The following is a 14179-nucleotide window of genomic DNA, read 5'->3' as shown; positions in this document are numbered from 1 at the left end:
TGTTTATTTAAAAATTAATATATGTTTTTTTTTTCTTTTTTCTTTTTAAAAATAGGACTAGCTCGTGACTTAGCTATGACATTCCACCCTGTTGAAAGTTGGGAAGATCATGCATAATGTAGTTGGTAATAAAAATGAAATTTGAGTGACTATATAAGATTAAGTTTAATAATTATTCCAACGTAAGATTATTGATTCATATGATGAATCTTTGTATTCACTCGCACTGCCTTTTCAATATATAACTATACATGTTCATGAAACTTATGTTGCCAAGAAGGCTTGGCGCAGATTTAATACGAAAAATGACATTTTTTATGTGTAAATTCCACTAACGCACAATCTACGATTTAAGAGATTTATGTAAAGTACTACACCCATGGTGGTGGAGTGAGGAGTTTTACAGAGTCTCCAAACTTATATGATACAGAGTATTATCTAAAGATAAATTCTAAACCAACAATATGAGGGAAATTAACACATCTTAGAGCCAATTAATACATGACTTTGGACTTCTGAAAATATGTTTTATACGAATTGATATGTTATGGGTCAAATAAACATTGACATTCCAATGTAAAGTTACGTTAACTCGAGTAATTTTTTGAGTCCCAAACAACAACTTTTAAGATATGCCAACAAAAAATAAGCATATTCCCACTTACATGCCTACCTTGCGGGGGTTTTTAACCCCTGTAATAGTGGCGGATCCAGAAAATAATATTAGGGGGGTTAGTAAGGATAGCGCGCATCACGCAAATTTTTTCTTAACAGAAATAGCATGCATATCGTCATTTCATCGAGTCTTGGTTGGCCTAAAGTCATTTGGAAAAGCATACTGCACACTTGTTAATGCCTTATTTGTGTGGGTAACTAACATGTTCTAAGACTGCTTCCATATGAATGCTTAACAAAGAAACACACTTATCTTCAACACACTAACGTTGTTTGATATCATTGCATCTCATTAATATGTTTGTCCAAGAACGATGATATTTTGTTATTCTCTGAGATCACCATTTCATTTACTTCACATTTTTGGATAATTTTTTACTTGGTTCTTTTTTTCTGCCTACAATTGTAATCACAACCAACAAACAAGCCAGAGGTAAATAATAATAGGACTAGACTATAAAGGTACAAAACCTCTCTAATGCATTTTATCAAGCAATTGAAGGGCATATATGAAGGGCAACTCTAACATTTAAATGGACAGCATCCAAGTCATCCATGAACATTCATCAAAGTTCAGAGGGTCAGCACTCAAGTTTTCCCTGGATATTTACTGTGTTCGGGGGATCAACTTACCCCCCATGCCCCTCAATGCATCCGCCCTTGCCCTGTAACCAATCTTTCACAATCAAGAGTGGAGATAAATCCTCCAGTTAGCTAGGTGGGTGAAACCTCATCCAGGTTTTGTAACGGTTAAATGTTGATGGTGCTTGGAGTGAGAAAAGAAAGTTCGGTGGCTTGGGTGTTGTAATTCGTTACTGTCAGGGGGGCTTTTGTTGCAACTCAGGATCGCTGGAGCTTTGGTACGGGCACTACTCGTCACCAAGCTAAAGGAACTGCGCACCGTTTAGCTCGCCATGGTCTTCACATGAATACTACCACCTCCTATTCTTGGTTTGAGGAGCCGCCTAATTTCATTTCGAATTTGCTAGTTTCTGATTGTAATTGACTGTGGCAACTTTTTGTTTGCCCTGCTGACTACTACCGTTGCTTTCAAAAAAAAATTTGACACTTTATTCTCTTATTCTTATCGCATCTTAAACAACCAAATTTCATATGATAAAACTTTGTCTTAGTATGCATTAAGGCAAATGTCTTTTAACTATAATTCGTACAATATCAATTTGTCATTTTCTCTAAAACACGGCCAAGAGCTTAGGAATAAAAAAACTAATAATGTCCCGAGGTCGATAAATCCTAACAGTATCAATTATCAAGAATTGCCTATTATTTTTTTAGGAGGATTCTCTCTCCTCCTAATCTCTCTCCTATTCCCTTCTCTCTCCACCTGAACGGTTACGATTAAATCATGTCAACACTTAAATTGATTTTTTTTTATATATAGACAAAGGGACAAAAAACAATATGTGAGAGGAAATGAAAGAAGGGGATGAGATAAGAATAATGGGAGTTTTAACGAAAATGCCACGTTACTATTCACTTTAATGAAAAACCATATTTTTACACTAAAAAGTCAATCTTGGTATTATTCACTTTACCCTTTATTTTGTCCTTATCGTTAACTTAAAGTTTTCAAGCCATTTTCATTAGTTTTCCTCATAAAAAAAAAAGGAGAGAATCATACTCCTACTTTTTCTTTCTTTAAAGAAATATCTAATTATGGTAGATGAACTATTGTGGATTTGAAATGGCTCAATTAAGTAATATGTAATAAATTTCAAATAACTATGTACAACAAATCACTAGAAAATTTTGACATTTGTCAACCATGCATAAGGTAATACAGGTATAATGAAGAGCGCGCAAGTGGATAAGATTACAGTTTAATTACTACAATACCCTTATCATAAATTAATACTAGTTTACTAAATTTTGATTACTAAACTACCCTTAATTTGTAATTGAATTACTACTGTACCATCATTGTTTGTCATATATTTCTTTGTTTGTAATACTAAAATAGAAACTTATGTGTATTACTGGTATTATTTTTAAGCAATTAAACTATAAACATTAGTTCATGCTTAATTTTATTTTTAAATTTATCAAAAGACAATTAATTTCATAATTCAACCTCAACGCAATGACAAAGGGCCAAACGACACCTATCAATTATTGCTAACTTAAACTTCATTTATATAGAAGTTCCTTCGTAAACCTAGTTAGAATCTTGTTCTAGGCTACATTTGACATCCGCTACTTCCAAATCTTGAATTCATGTTCTCATCGTTATTCCATAATCTTGAAGATTTTGTCATTTATAATCATTATTTCAAAATCATCATGATTTGAACGAAGCCAATTACATGCCTTTTCAATACGCAAAACTAAACATGATCATGGAACTCATGTTGCCAAGAAAGGTTGGTGTAAATCCGAAAGAAAAATAGAGGAAATTTTTGTATCCTTTGGGTGGTACAAAATTTCACCAACACCGTAACTATATGACTTGAAAGATTTGTGTAAGGCGTAAGATCGGAATTACAGATGAACTGAGAACCCAAAACATTCGTGCAAGTCTAGGCCCATGCTGGTGGAGCCACGGAGAGAGGCTATGCGAGCTTTACAAAGCCTCTCACAAAAACTTAATATATGATTTAGATAATGCTATTCATATGTTCATTTTTACTTTAGACACGTTATTCTTAATTTTCGATCATCGGATCGAATGAATTGAAGAAAATTAATGATAAAAATATAATAAAAGTGTGTGGGAGGTAAAAATAGTTGTGTGAATAACATTATCTTATATTTTTGGTGTGTTGTTGTGTCACCAAACACAAAGTGACCCTGAAAAAATAATTAGAGCTATGGTTTTTGAATTTTAGCTTAATTGGAACTTTGGTCTTTAAAATTTGTGAATAGTAAACTATGAACTTGTAATAATGTGATCAATGATCATTTTGACTAATTCTGTTATATCGCCCATCATTTTTGCTCATTTAAGTCTTTTATTTTGGTTGCAAGTTATAACAGAGTTAGCAAAAAAAAAAAAAATTTATCGTTCTATATTATAACAAGTTCATAAATTAATATTTACAGTGATCAAAACTCTAATTAAGTCAAAATTTAAGGGCTACATTTTTTTGAAATTATTTTTTTTCGCTTAGTTAAAAAATATAAAAGCGAACGAACAAACGTAATAAACCTGTGCATTCATCATCATCTATCATCCACTGTCAAAGAAAGAATTCGGAGATTTCGATTGGTATAAAACCAAAAACCCTAATTTATAAAAAAAATAAAAAAATAAACAGAAAAAAATGATGAAATGAGAGGAACATGGCTGGGGAACACGGAACGAGAACGCAACCATGGGGGACGTTAGAGGAGCTCTTGCTCGTTTCCGCCGTGAACCGCCACGGCACCCAGAGTTGGGACTCCGTCGCCTTGGAGGTCGGGGGCCGATGCTCCGCCAAAGCGACGACGCTACTCACTGCTCTGAACTGTAGGGACAAGTTCGAGGACATCAAGCGACGGTTCGTATTGGGAGACGACGACGATTCGTCCGGGAGCCTGGGCGCGATGGTTGACAAGCTGCGAAGGCTGAGGGTTGAGGAGCTCCGACGCGAGGTCCGCCGTCGCGACGTTTCGATCGTGTAAATTTCGCTGCCCTTGCGAGAGATCTGAGTGTGAGGCGTCGTCGTTTTAATGGTCTTAGATCTGAGACTCTGGTTTTTTACAGGTCGTTGGAGTTGAAGGTGAAGAGGTTGGAGGAGGAGAGGGAGCGCAGCTTGAAGGAGGACGCCGAGGCCACCAGTCCAAGCAAAGATCTCAAGCGCGGGGGAGAGGATCAACGGGATGGTTCACAGGAGAACCTAGCCGGAAAAATGAACTCCGGCGAAGACTTCGGCTGGGACTTCAATTCCGACGACCGTGAGAATCGATCCTTTAACGAGTCCAATTCGACGAGCCAAAGAGGCGCGGCGGAGAAACAGGCGGAGGGGAAAGAGAAGGAGCCCGGGCCGGAAGGAAACGAACCAGATCCGATGCGGACTAAAATCCGGTCCGAACCGGATCGCGATTGCTCTGTTAACGGCAAAGTAGCAGAAGATGACGACGAAGACAATCATAACAACAAAAACGGCGATGATACGGCGAAGGCGAGTCAACTCAACGACTCGAGCGAGTTGTGGGAATCCGGTGGCGAGTCGAAGCGGGAGGGAAAAAGAGGTCGTCGTGGTGGTGCGACGGCGTCGAGGCAGCAGAACAGCGACGTGCAGAGCTCGGCGAGCTTGTCGAAGAGGAAACGACGTTGTGGCGGCGGAGGAGAGGGAGGAGGAGGAGGGAGTAGGAGTTGGAGTAGGAGCAGCAGCGGCGAAGAGGCCGAGGGTGACGAAGTATCTCCCGCCACCAGCAAAGGGGTTAAGCAGCTCAAGCTGGTTAAATCTGAGCCGTTGATCAAGGTCCTCAAGATCATCCGGTCTCATCGGCTCGGCTCCGTATTCGAGCGGCGGCTTCGGAGCCAGGTATTGACAAATATTCCTAAACAAATTTTAACGTATATAATTTTAATTTTTAATCTTAAAAGTGAAAAATCTAAATTAAATAAATTATCCAAAAAGAATTTATAAAATCCGTAAAATAAGAACGAGACTTGGCTGCTTTAGATTCAGCAGCACCTCATGCTGCCAACCAATTACGGCTGAATATGTGTTCAAGTTGTAAAATTTTTAAGGAAAATTTTGAAATATGTCCAATTTTATAGACTACCTTTTGAAATATGTCTAATTTTTAGTGATTTTTGATTTTTTAAATACGTCTAATTTTTAGTTATTTTGTACCTATTTCCAAAAACCCCAATTTTTAATCACAATTTGGACATGTATTCAGCCGTGATTGGTTGACAACAGGAGGTGTTGCTGAATCTTTCAGTAGCCAAGTTTTTTCGAGAAAATAATTAAGATTTGAATAATGGGATTGGGAAATAAAAAGAGGTCGTGGTTCATGGACGAAGGTGGTGAGGTCTGAGATTAGATTTAGATGTTTGGCGGTGGGCCAATTAGATCGTGACAAATAACGATGTCGAGGGTGTTTTGGTCATATGGAGAATAAAATAGGGGTTATTTGGTACTTTAAAGAGTAAGATCGAGGCGGTTTGGGATGGTACGCTGTGCTTGGTGAGGATGTTACCTAGCGTGCAGTGCATGAGCTTTACGGATAGGACAAAAACTTGGTCAAGATTTTTTTTTTTACCAAAGAAAAAAAAAAAAAAAACTATGGTCAAGGTTTTGATAAAGGGTTGGGTTACAACCGTACGCCTTAGGTGGGGTACTGTACGCAGTTTAAAATTATGAGAAATTTTTTAGTGTGGTGAGAATAGGGTTAAATATATTAAGTGTTTTAATATAAGTGGTGAATACTTGACAAAAAAAATTTCTAACCACATTTAGAATCGGGCCATATTTCGGCACATAAAATTTCTCTAAAGTTAGGATTTAGAAGATGATTATTATTATTTTTTGACAAGTATAGTCTAAGCTACTCTATTTTATTAATGATACGTACCTCTAAGTAGTTTGAAAATTCAACGGCTTTATCATGTATATAAAGGTTTAATAAATTTTTATGACGGTTAGATTTTACATAAAATTTGTATTGCTAAGTGATATGCACTGTTATATCGTAACCTTAATTTTACCAAAAAAAAAAAAAGAATCAAATTCGAATGTTTAGAAGACTATAAGTCGATCAATTGACCTATAAATCCATCCAATAGTCCAACCCAATGGAAGCGTTACGAAAGTACCAATGAGGGCGTGTGGTAGGGGGTGTTGGACACTTATTGGAAGTGTTAGTTGTTTGAGCTTGTTTATTAGTTTTTTTTTTTTTTTTTTAATTGCTTTATTTTTTATCTCAATTTCCGAAGTTATTTATATTTTTCCATTACGTTTGTTTTATATTTTTCATTACGTTTATTGGTAGTAGTAAGTAGCAAGCCCATGATCTTTCACGTGGAGTTTAGGATTAGAACAACTTGTCTGGCATGAACCTCACTGCTACAGTATATATTCTATGCTAATAATAAATATTTTTGTATTATTGATACAAAATTTCATAAGATATTACTCGTGCCATGCAAGTTCTCGTATACACACGGAAAGGAGTAAATGGTGGTCCATTTTAGAAAGTGCTCTAATTTGTCTCTTTCATAAACGTTTAGGAGGACATAAATGTAGTTGTTAGGGAGGCATCAATCTACTTCACTTATATATAACTTATACAAAAACACTATTCTTACCATGTATTTGTAATATTATTTGTATAATCTTTCTATTACAAAATGATACAAATAAATAGTAAGTGTAACATGTCATGTTATGCATGTGAATCCAATAGAAGATGGAGGTTACGTAAAAAGGAAAATGTGCGATCCATGTACTAAGAGTAGGTAGATTAGACGTTACACGGTGCATTACCATATTTTCTTTATTATTAGTATGAAGTAATAATTTAAGATTTATTGTTGCTCACCACTTGGTAATGATTATTATATGAACGTTTGATAAGTTTAAATTTTCGAATTTGTGTTTTTCTTTACTAGACATATCTCGCGGTTTAAAATCATCTAACAATGATGAACGGTGATTTGGTCAGCAAAAATAATTTCTAGCATTTGTGATGTTTTTTTGGTTTCTAGTTTGCCCTAAAAAAAAGTTATATAAATATTAATAAAAAAAAGCCTACAATTTTTGTGCAGGAATCAGAAAGGTACAAAAGTTTGATTCGGCAACACATGGACCTACGTATGATTCAATCCAAGCTTAACAAAGGCGTCTACACAGAGGATTGCATCCGCTTGTCCTTCCGTGACCTCCTCCTTCTTTTCAACAACGCCGTTGTCTTCTTCCGCAAGAACTCTCCAGAGCACAACGCAGCTCAAGAGCTCCGCTCCATTGTGCTAAAGGAAATGAACGACCAGCTCCCGAAACCACAATCCGCAACTGAAACCGAAAAATCGAACGTGTCCAAGATCGAAGCCAAAGTTCAGAAGCTCGAGTCCCATGGCTCTGAGAAACCCATCAAGTCGTCCATTGTTGTGTGTGGAAAACTTGGTTCTGTCAATGCACTCTCTGATGCGAAAAATCGGAAGGGAGATAAGATCAAAGAGAAAGCAAAGGCGGCGAATGTGAAGAAGGCGGATGGTGCTGCATTTGTGAAGGTTGAGGACAAGGGGGTTAGGAAACGGAGGACGCAAGAAAGAGGCGGGCGGAGAGGCATGAGCACGAGGGGCAGGAATGCAGCAAAGCCGACCAAGCGCATGAGTATGGTGTCAATGAACTCAGTTCACATGACGGTTTGGAAGCGTTGAAAGCGGAGAAGGAGAAGAAAGAAAACGGAAGGAAGAAGCAAGGCACGGCGAGGTTCTTGAAGCGAATGACGCAGACCTCGAGTACTGAAGTGAAGAAGGAGAATTCGGATGGTACCGAGGAGGATAGCGAGGAGAGCGAGGACGAGAAGAAGAAGAAGAAGAAGAAGCCGACGAGGGGTAGGATGAAGCCGGAGGTTGAGAGGAAGGAGAGGGTGACGCGGAGTTCAACGGAAAGCGGAGGAGGGAGGGGAGGGGGAAGGAGGAGTCAGGAGAGCAATGGGAGGGGAAGAAGAGGGGTTGGGAGGCCACCGAAGAGGCCGGAAACTTCAGCGGCTGGGGCGGGGAGCGGGAAGAGAGGGAGAGACAACGGGGAGGCGGATCAGGTGGGGAGTGCAGGGAGGCCGAGAAAGCGTACAAGGAGGTGAATGTGAACATTGCTGTAAGATGTAAATTATTTTTGGTGTGGTAGTTTGGGTTAATTTCTGGTCTTGTATTGTATTGTTGCTAATGCTAGGTTTTTACAGTGTTTTTATTACCTTTTTACCCGAGAGGTCAAAAGAATTACTAGAGAGAGAGAGAGAGAGGAGAGAGAGAGAGAGTTTGTTGTGAACTCGTACAATGTTTTGGGGCATATATTGGTCTTGTTTTTTAGTGTGGGCTTTTTTACTGCGATAAGAAAGAAACTGGGCCCAAAACCCCCGAAAACAAAGGAAGAAGTTAAAGATAATACAAAATAAATAGTATTGGACAGAGAAAGTGTAATGGGTGCCCCAACCGTTAATGCACAATTGTTTGTGGATCTAGTCGGGAATGAACGCTCTGCTCGCCAAGGCGAGAGAAAACGTTACCCTAGGGGTCAAGTGGAAATTATTACTCCTATGAAAACTAAGGAGATTTGTCAAATCATATAATATTAACAATTTTCTTCCTCGATAGTTTGATAAGTTATGGGACTTTTTTTTGGTTAAACGTGTAACTTATACTATATTTAGTTTAGTGTAAATTCGTCTGACAAATTACGTTATCAAACTTTCAAATGAGAATTATTGAAACATGTTTTTAGATGATGATTGATAGTTTGACAGGGAAAAAAAAAAACTGTTACATTAAAAAGATTTTAAAAATTCTGTTCTACAACTTTAGTTATAGTACATCTGAAATTTTGTGTTTGATTTTCTCGCTCTAATTCACTCGTATCTAAAAAAGGACATCCCTAACCGTAAATAAAAGATAAAATAAAAGAGCTGCTCAACTGATACTTTGTATTTCTTCTATGATTGGATCATTGAAGACGGAGGTAGAGCAGTCCTGTTTGTGAGGGACCATGAAAGAGTTACTGAGGCTTGCATCTTCCGTGCAATTTTTACTGTCACCCTCAGCGTGTGAATGGCTGCTGCTTTCAACTTCTCCCCTTTGGTTTGAGACTTGGACTTGGTCTTGGGGTTGCTTGTTAATCTTCATCCTATGTTTAATTAATCAAGTGGAACAAGGGTGAAAAAAGTAATTACGCATCATAAAAAAAAAGATAAAATGAGAAAAATTCAGGTGTAAATGAGGATATTTTCTGTCTCTATTTGTCATTCGTTGCCTGAATAATGAGATACAAAGACGAGATTATATCCCCATTTACATGTCAAAATCTTTTCAAGAAAAATTTGGATATAACTAGGGATATATTTCGTATCTATCTCACTCATGATATTTATGTGAGTTTAGTAGTTGAATGCATAGACGTAAATATATTCCTAGTTACGTATAAGAGTCTCAACAGACTTACGTCACCGAACTAGAAAAACTTGAATGTAATCAGAGAATATTTCAGTCTCTGTCTCACTTGTCATATGAATGATGAGAGACAAAGGCGAAAATATACTCCCGATAACATATTAGAATCTCACACGATTTACTTCATCAAAACAAGGAAAAAGAATAAAAAACTTGATAAATAAATTAAAAAAAGTCTATAACACTCTTACCTTCGCTTAACCATTCTCTGCACCAGATAGAGCTTAAACTGAACATTGTCTAGGAATTGGAAATATGCATATCTCCATGTCCTCTTGAGAAGCAAAGGGCAGCAGAATCCCAAGAACCCTACAACGAAACCGAGCACAACGGATAACCCAATCCATAGACTTTGATCCTCGTCGTCGTCCAAATCCTGGCTGTTCTTATTCTCTCCATCATTCCCATTACTTGACAAGCACTTCGGAAGTGGAGGGCCACAAAGTTTTGGATTCCCTTCGAATGCAGAGGCGTTGAAGCTTTGTAGCTGCGTGCCGGTCGGTATTGATCCTTCAAGACTATTGTACGAGACATTGAAAGAATTCAAGAAACTAAGGCTTGCCAATGACAATGGGATCTTTCCGGAAAAATGGTTCATGGAAAGGTCTAATTCCTCCAAGTTCTTGAGGTTGGATATTTGCTCTGGGATTTCGCCCAAAAAGTTGTTCATGTTAAGATCCAGCTTTTGTAGCAGCTGCAGCTGGCCTATCTCAATGGGAATTCTCCCACTAATGCTGTTGTTCCTCACGTCGATCACGCGAGGAAAGTAAGACAACTTGTACTGCAGAAATGTTCTGTTGGTTGAGGTGTAGATAGGCAGTTCGAGAACATCATCGTCTGCTTGAGGAGAAGTTTCTTCGGATAACAACATGGGAAGTGTACAGAGTTCCCTTGGAAATTCACCTGAAATTCGATTGGCTCCCAATCCTAAAACAAAGAGCCTTGGAAGAGCCCCCAACCAACTAGGAATCGATCCAGTGATTCTGTTAAAATTCAGAATCAAGACCCCTAGCTTCTTGAGCTTCAATAACCATTGAGGTATTTCACCGTTGAGCTGACAGTTACTCAAATCTAGCATTTGAAGATTTTGGAACCCGTCGAAATTAGCCATTGCTTCATCACTTGGAATTTTCTCTCCATAAAAAGTTGTCGAAAGGATGAGTACCTTGAGACTTCTGCAGCGCATTAGTATCTTCATTGCCCCTGTGATGTTTGTCAATCGGCTGTAGCTGAGGGAGAGGAAGGACAAGGATTCGAGTGAAAGAATCTCGGGTTGTATCTGTCCCTCTAGATTGTTTTTGCTCACTCGAATTGCTTTCAGGGACTTGCATGAGTAAAGGCTTGTTGGCAAGAAACCGGTGAAGTTGTTATGGCCAAGATCAAGTATTGTTAGTTTAGCAAGATTGGAGAAATTAAGGGTTGAGATGTTTCCTTCAAAAAGGTTGATTCCGAGATTCAGTTTGATAAGGTTTGTGCAGTTCATCAAAGATGGGGGCAGAGAGCCTTTTAGACTGTTAAATTGAAGGAAGATGTGTTGTAATTTGGACAGCTTACCGATGTTTACAGGGAGAAAGCCGCTCAATCCGTTGGACTGGAGGTCAAGGAATGCAAGGTTGGTGAGGTTGACAATTCTGTCGCTTATGGCACCCTGTAGCGAATTGCGAGGCAACGCAATTTCTTTAAGTGTGGTAGCATTGTAGATGTCATCTGGAAGTAGTCCCGAGAGGTTGTTGTAACCAGCTCGAAACACCTGTAGTTTGGAACACGCGCCTAGTCCGCGAGAAATATTGCCACTGAATTCATTGAGGGAGAAATCGAATAGTCTAATCGAGGGAGACAAATGAAGACAAATAGAGGACGGGATGGACCCCGAGAAGCTGTTGTTCGTGACGTTGAAACTAGTCATATTCGAAGCATGTCCAAAGAATAAGGATGGAATTTCTCCATGGAAGTGATTGCTGGACAAATCAACAATCTGTACAATACTTGGAAGCTGAGAAAGTGAGAGCCCTCCAGAGAGAAGGTTATAGCTCAAATCGAGGATCTCAAGACGATTCAAGGACAAGAAGAATCCGGCTTCGAGTGAACCATAAAGTGAGTTGTGGGAGAGATTGAGGAGTGTGAGATGTGTGAGATTTCCAAGTGATGAGGGAGAAATAATACCCCCATTGAGGCCTTTGTATGGTAACTGCAATCGCGTGATCCAACGGTCCTGATTACAAGTGATGCCTTCCCACTGGCAACAATCAACTGAATCAGTAGTCCAGTTCAATGGAGGAGAAGACAGAGAGCGAGAGAAGGTCGTGAGTGCGTTGCGTTCGCTTGGATCGCAAGCATCATTCGTAGATATAATGGAAATGAATATGAGGATGAATTGGATGGAGAGGAAGCCATGAGGGATTGAATGATCCATCTTAGGTTAAGATTCTCACAGGTTTGTTTATATATAATACGCATATAGACGTAAACATATAATGACTCGTTTAAATGTGCCTTTAAAATAACTGAAAGCGTTCTTAGTGAAAATGTTTTTAAAATCAATCCTAAGTAAAAATGCAAGTAAATCTTGGGAAAAACACTTAACATGCTTTCTGGAAGAAGCAGAAAGCACTTAAAGTGTTTTTAGAATCTAAAAATATTTTTTCTAAAAGCGTTTTCAGTCATTTTAAAAGCATATCCAAAAGAGTCATAGGTCAAATGTGCACCATTTTGTGCAGTATATACATCTTTTGGAAGCCATGACAGTTACATATGAACATTGTTAAGTTGCAACTTGCAAGCTTTTCAATGGATCAATAAGTAATATTTGTCTGCAATTTCTCAATATCTTTGAGGGAAGGGATCCGCAGAGGATCCCTTCCTCCTAATCTACCAAATTAGGGGATCCAGACTATTGAAATTTGATCCAACATCTACAAACAAGGGTCCACCTTAAAAGTTATAATAACTTTCGTCGTTGGATCAAATTTTAATGGTATGGATTCCTTGATTTAGTGAATTAGGAGGAAGAGATCCGAAGAGGATTTCTTTCTATCTTCATGGTAAAGATTCTTTTATGTGTTAATCTCTGGATTTGAAGAGATTTGGTTTGGTTTGGTTTTGACTTTAGTAGTAAACAACAAACAAAAGACTTCAAAGAGTCGCACTTACAGGGAATTAAATAATTTTGCATATTGATTAAATTAACAAAGGGAAGAATGTAATTAGGTAATGGTTTGAATTCTTGTGATCATTGTCTGAATTTCTCAGGCTTTGCTTTATAGAGACTTGAGTGAAATGGGACGTCACTAACAATGGAGGGTCTAATCATGAGTGGCTGCACTTTTAAATTTTAATCACTTTGACAATTTTTAGATGCAATCAAGTTAAGGAAATTCAACCAAATAGGATAGTTGTATGGTTAAATATAGGGAGATTTTAGGTGAGGTCCTTAGTTATTAATATTCTTTGACTGAAACTTTGTTGGTTTTTAATTTTTAATCGAAGTTCCTGAAATTAATGTGATAATTTATTTCTATGTATGTTACTATAATTTTTAAATTTAAAATTAAAATTTATAGTTATTTATATTAATGAGATTTTAAATTAAAAAAAAATCATAATTTGTGGGATTAAAAATATTAGAATATAAATATACTATTGTGTGTGTGTGTGTGTGTACATGGGTACATTCATCAAAATTAACCACAAAATTATTGTACCAAAACATGGGTACATTCTTCAAAATCACATAAAAAAAAAAAAAAAAGAGATATTAACTTAATAACATTAGTAAATTTCTTCGATTAAACTTGACATGGATACTGTCACATCCCCGCCTGGGACGGATCACTTCTCGGGCTCGCTCCACCACTGTAGCACGATATTGTCCGCTTTGGGCTTACCATTCCCTCACAGTTTTGTTTTTGGGAATTTATGAGCAACTTCCTAGTGGGTCACCCATCATGGGATTGCTCTATCCCCATTCTCACTTAATTTCGGAGTTCTTACGGAACCCGAAACCAGTGAAATTTGATCCAACATCTACAAACAAGGGTCCAACATTAGGGGATCCAGACTATTGAAATTTGATCCAACATCTACAAACAAGGGTCCACCTTAAAAGTTATAATAACTTTCGTCGTTGGATCAAATTTTAATGGTCTGGATTCCCTGATTTAGTGAATTAGGAAGAAGGGATCCGAAGAGGATTTCTTTCTATCTTCATGGTAAAGATTCTTTTATGTGTTAATCTCTGGATTTGAAGAGATTTGGTTTGGTTTGGTTTTGACTTTAGTAGTAAACAACAAACAAAAGACTTCAAAGAGTCGCACTTACAGGGAATTAAATAATTTTGCATGTTGATTAAATTAACAAAGGGAAGAATGTAATTAGGTAATGGTTTGAATT

At 37.7% G+C, this 14179-nt stretch overlaps 2 protein-coding genes across 2 annotated transcripts; one reads left to right on the top strand and one right to left on the bottom strand.

Moving 5' to 3' along the window:
- The first annotated feature begins 3823 nt into the window (after nucleotides 1-3823).
- On the top strand, nucleotides 3824-8757 carry LOC103963872. Its single transcript, XM_048569269.1, is given in 4 exon segments — nucleotides 3824-4292; nucleotides 4379-5162; nucleotides 7394-7939; nucleotides 7942-8757. Coding segments are annotated over 4 exon segments (2136 nt in total). The 5' UTR covers nucleotides 3824-3975; the 3' UTR covers nucleotides 8431-8757.
- A 259-nt stretch (nucleotides 8758-9016) lies between these two features.
- LOC103963866 (receptor-like protein 3) lies at nucleotides 9017-12203 on the bottom strand. Its single transcript, XM_009376731.3, has 2 exons — nucleotides 9982-12203; nucleotides 9017-9467 (listed from the first exon to the last, which is right to left on the bottom strand). Exons 1-2 carry the CDS (start codon nucleotides 12201-12203, stop codon nucleotides 9254-9256), a joined length of 2436 nt encoding a protein of 811 aa, XP_009375006.2. The 3' UTR covers nucleotides 9017-9253.
- Between the last annotated feature and the right edge of the window lie 1976 nt (nucleotides 12204-14179).

This window comes from the organism of the source record quoted next, unplaced genomic scaffold (genome assembly GCF_019419815.1).
Source record: "Pyrus x bretschneideri cultivar Hongxiangsu unplaced genomic scaffold, Pyrus_bretschneideri_v1 Contig5, whole genome shotgun sequence".
In the NCBI taxonomy this organism is placed as follows: domain Eukaryota; kingdom Viridiplantae; phylum Streptophyta; class Magnoliopsida; order Rosales; family Rosaceae; genus Pyrus; species Pyrus x bretschneideri.
The sequence above is the reverse complement of the archived record's forward strand: the minus strand, read 5'-3'. Positions and strand labels throughout refer to the sequence as shown.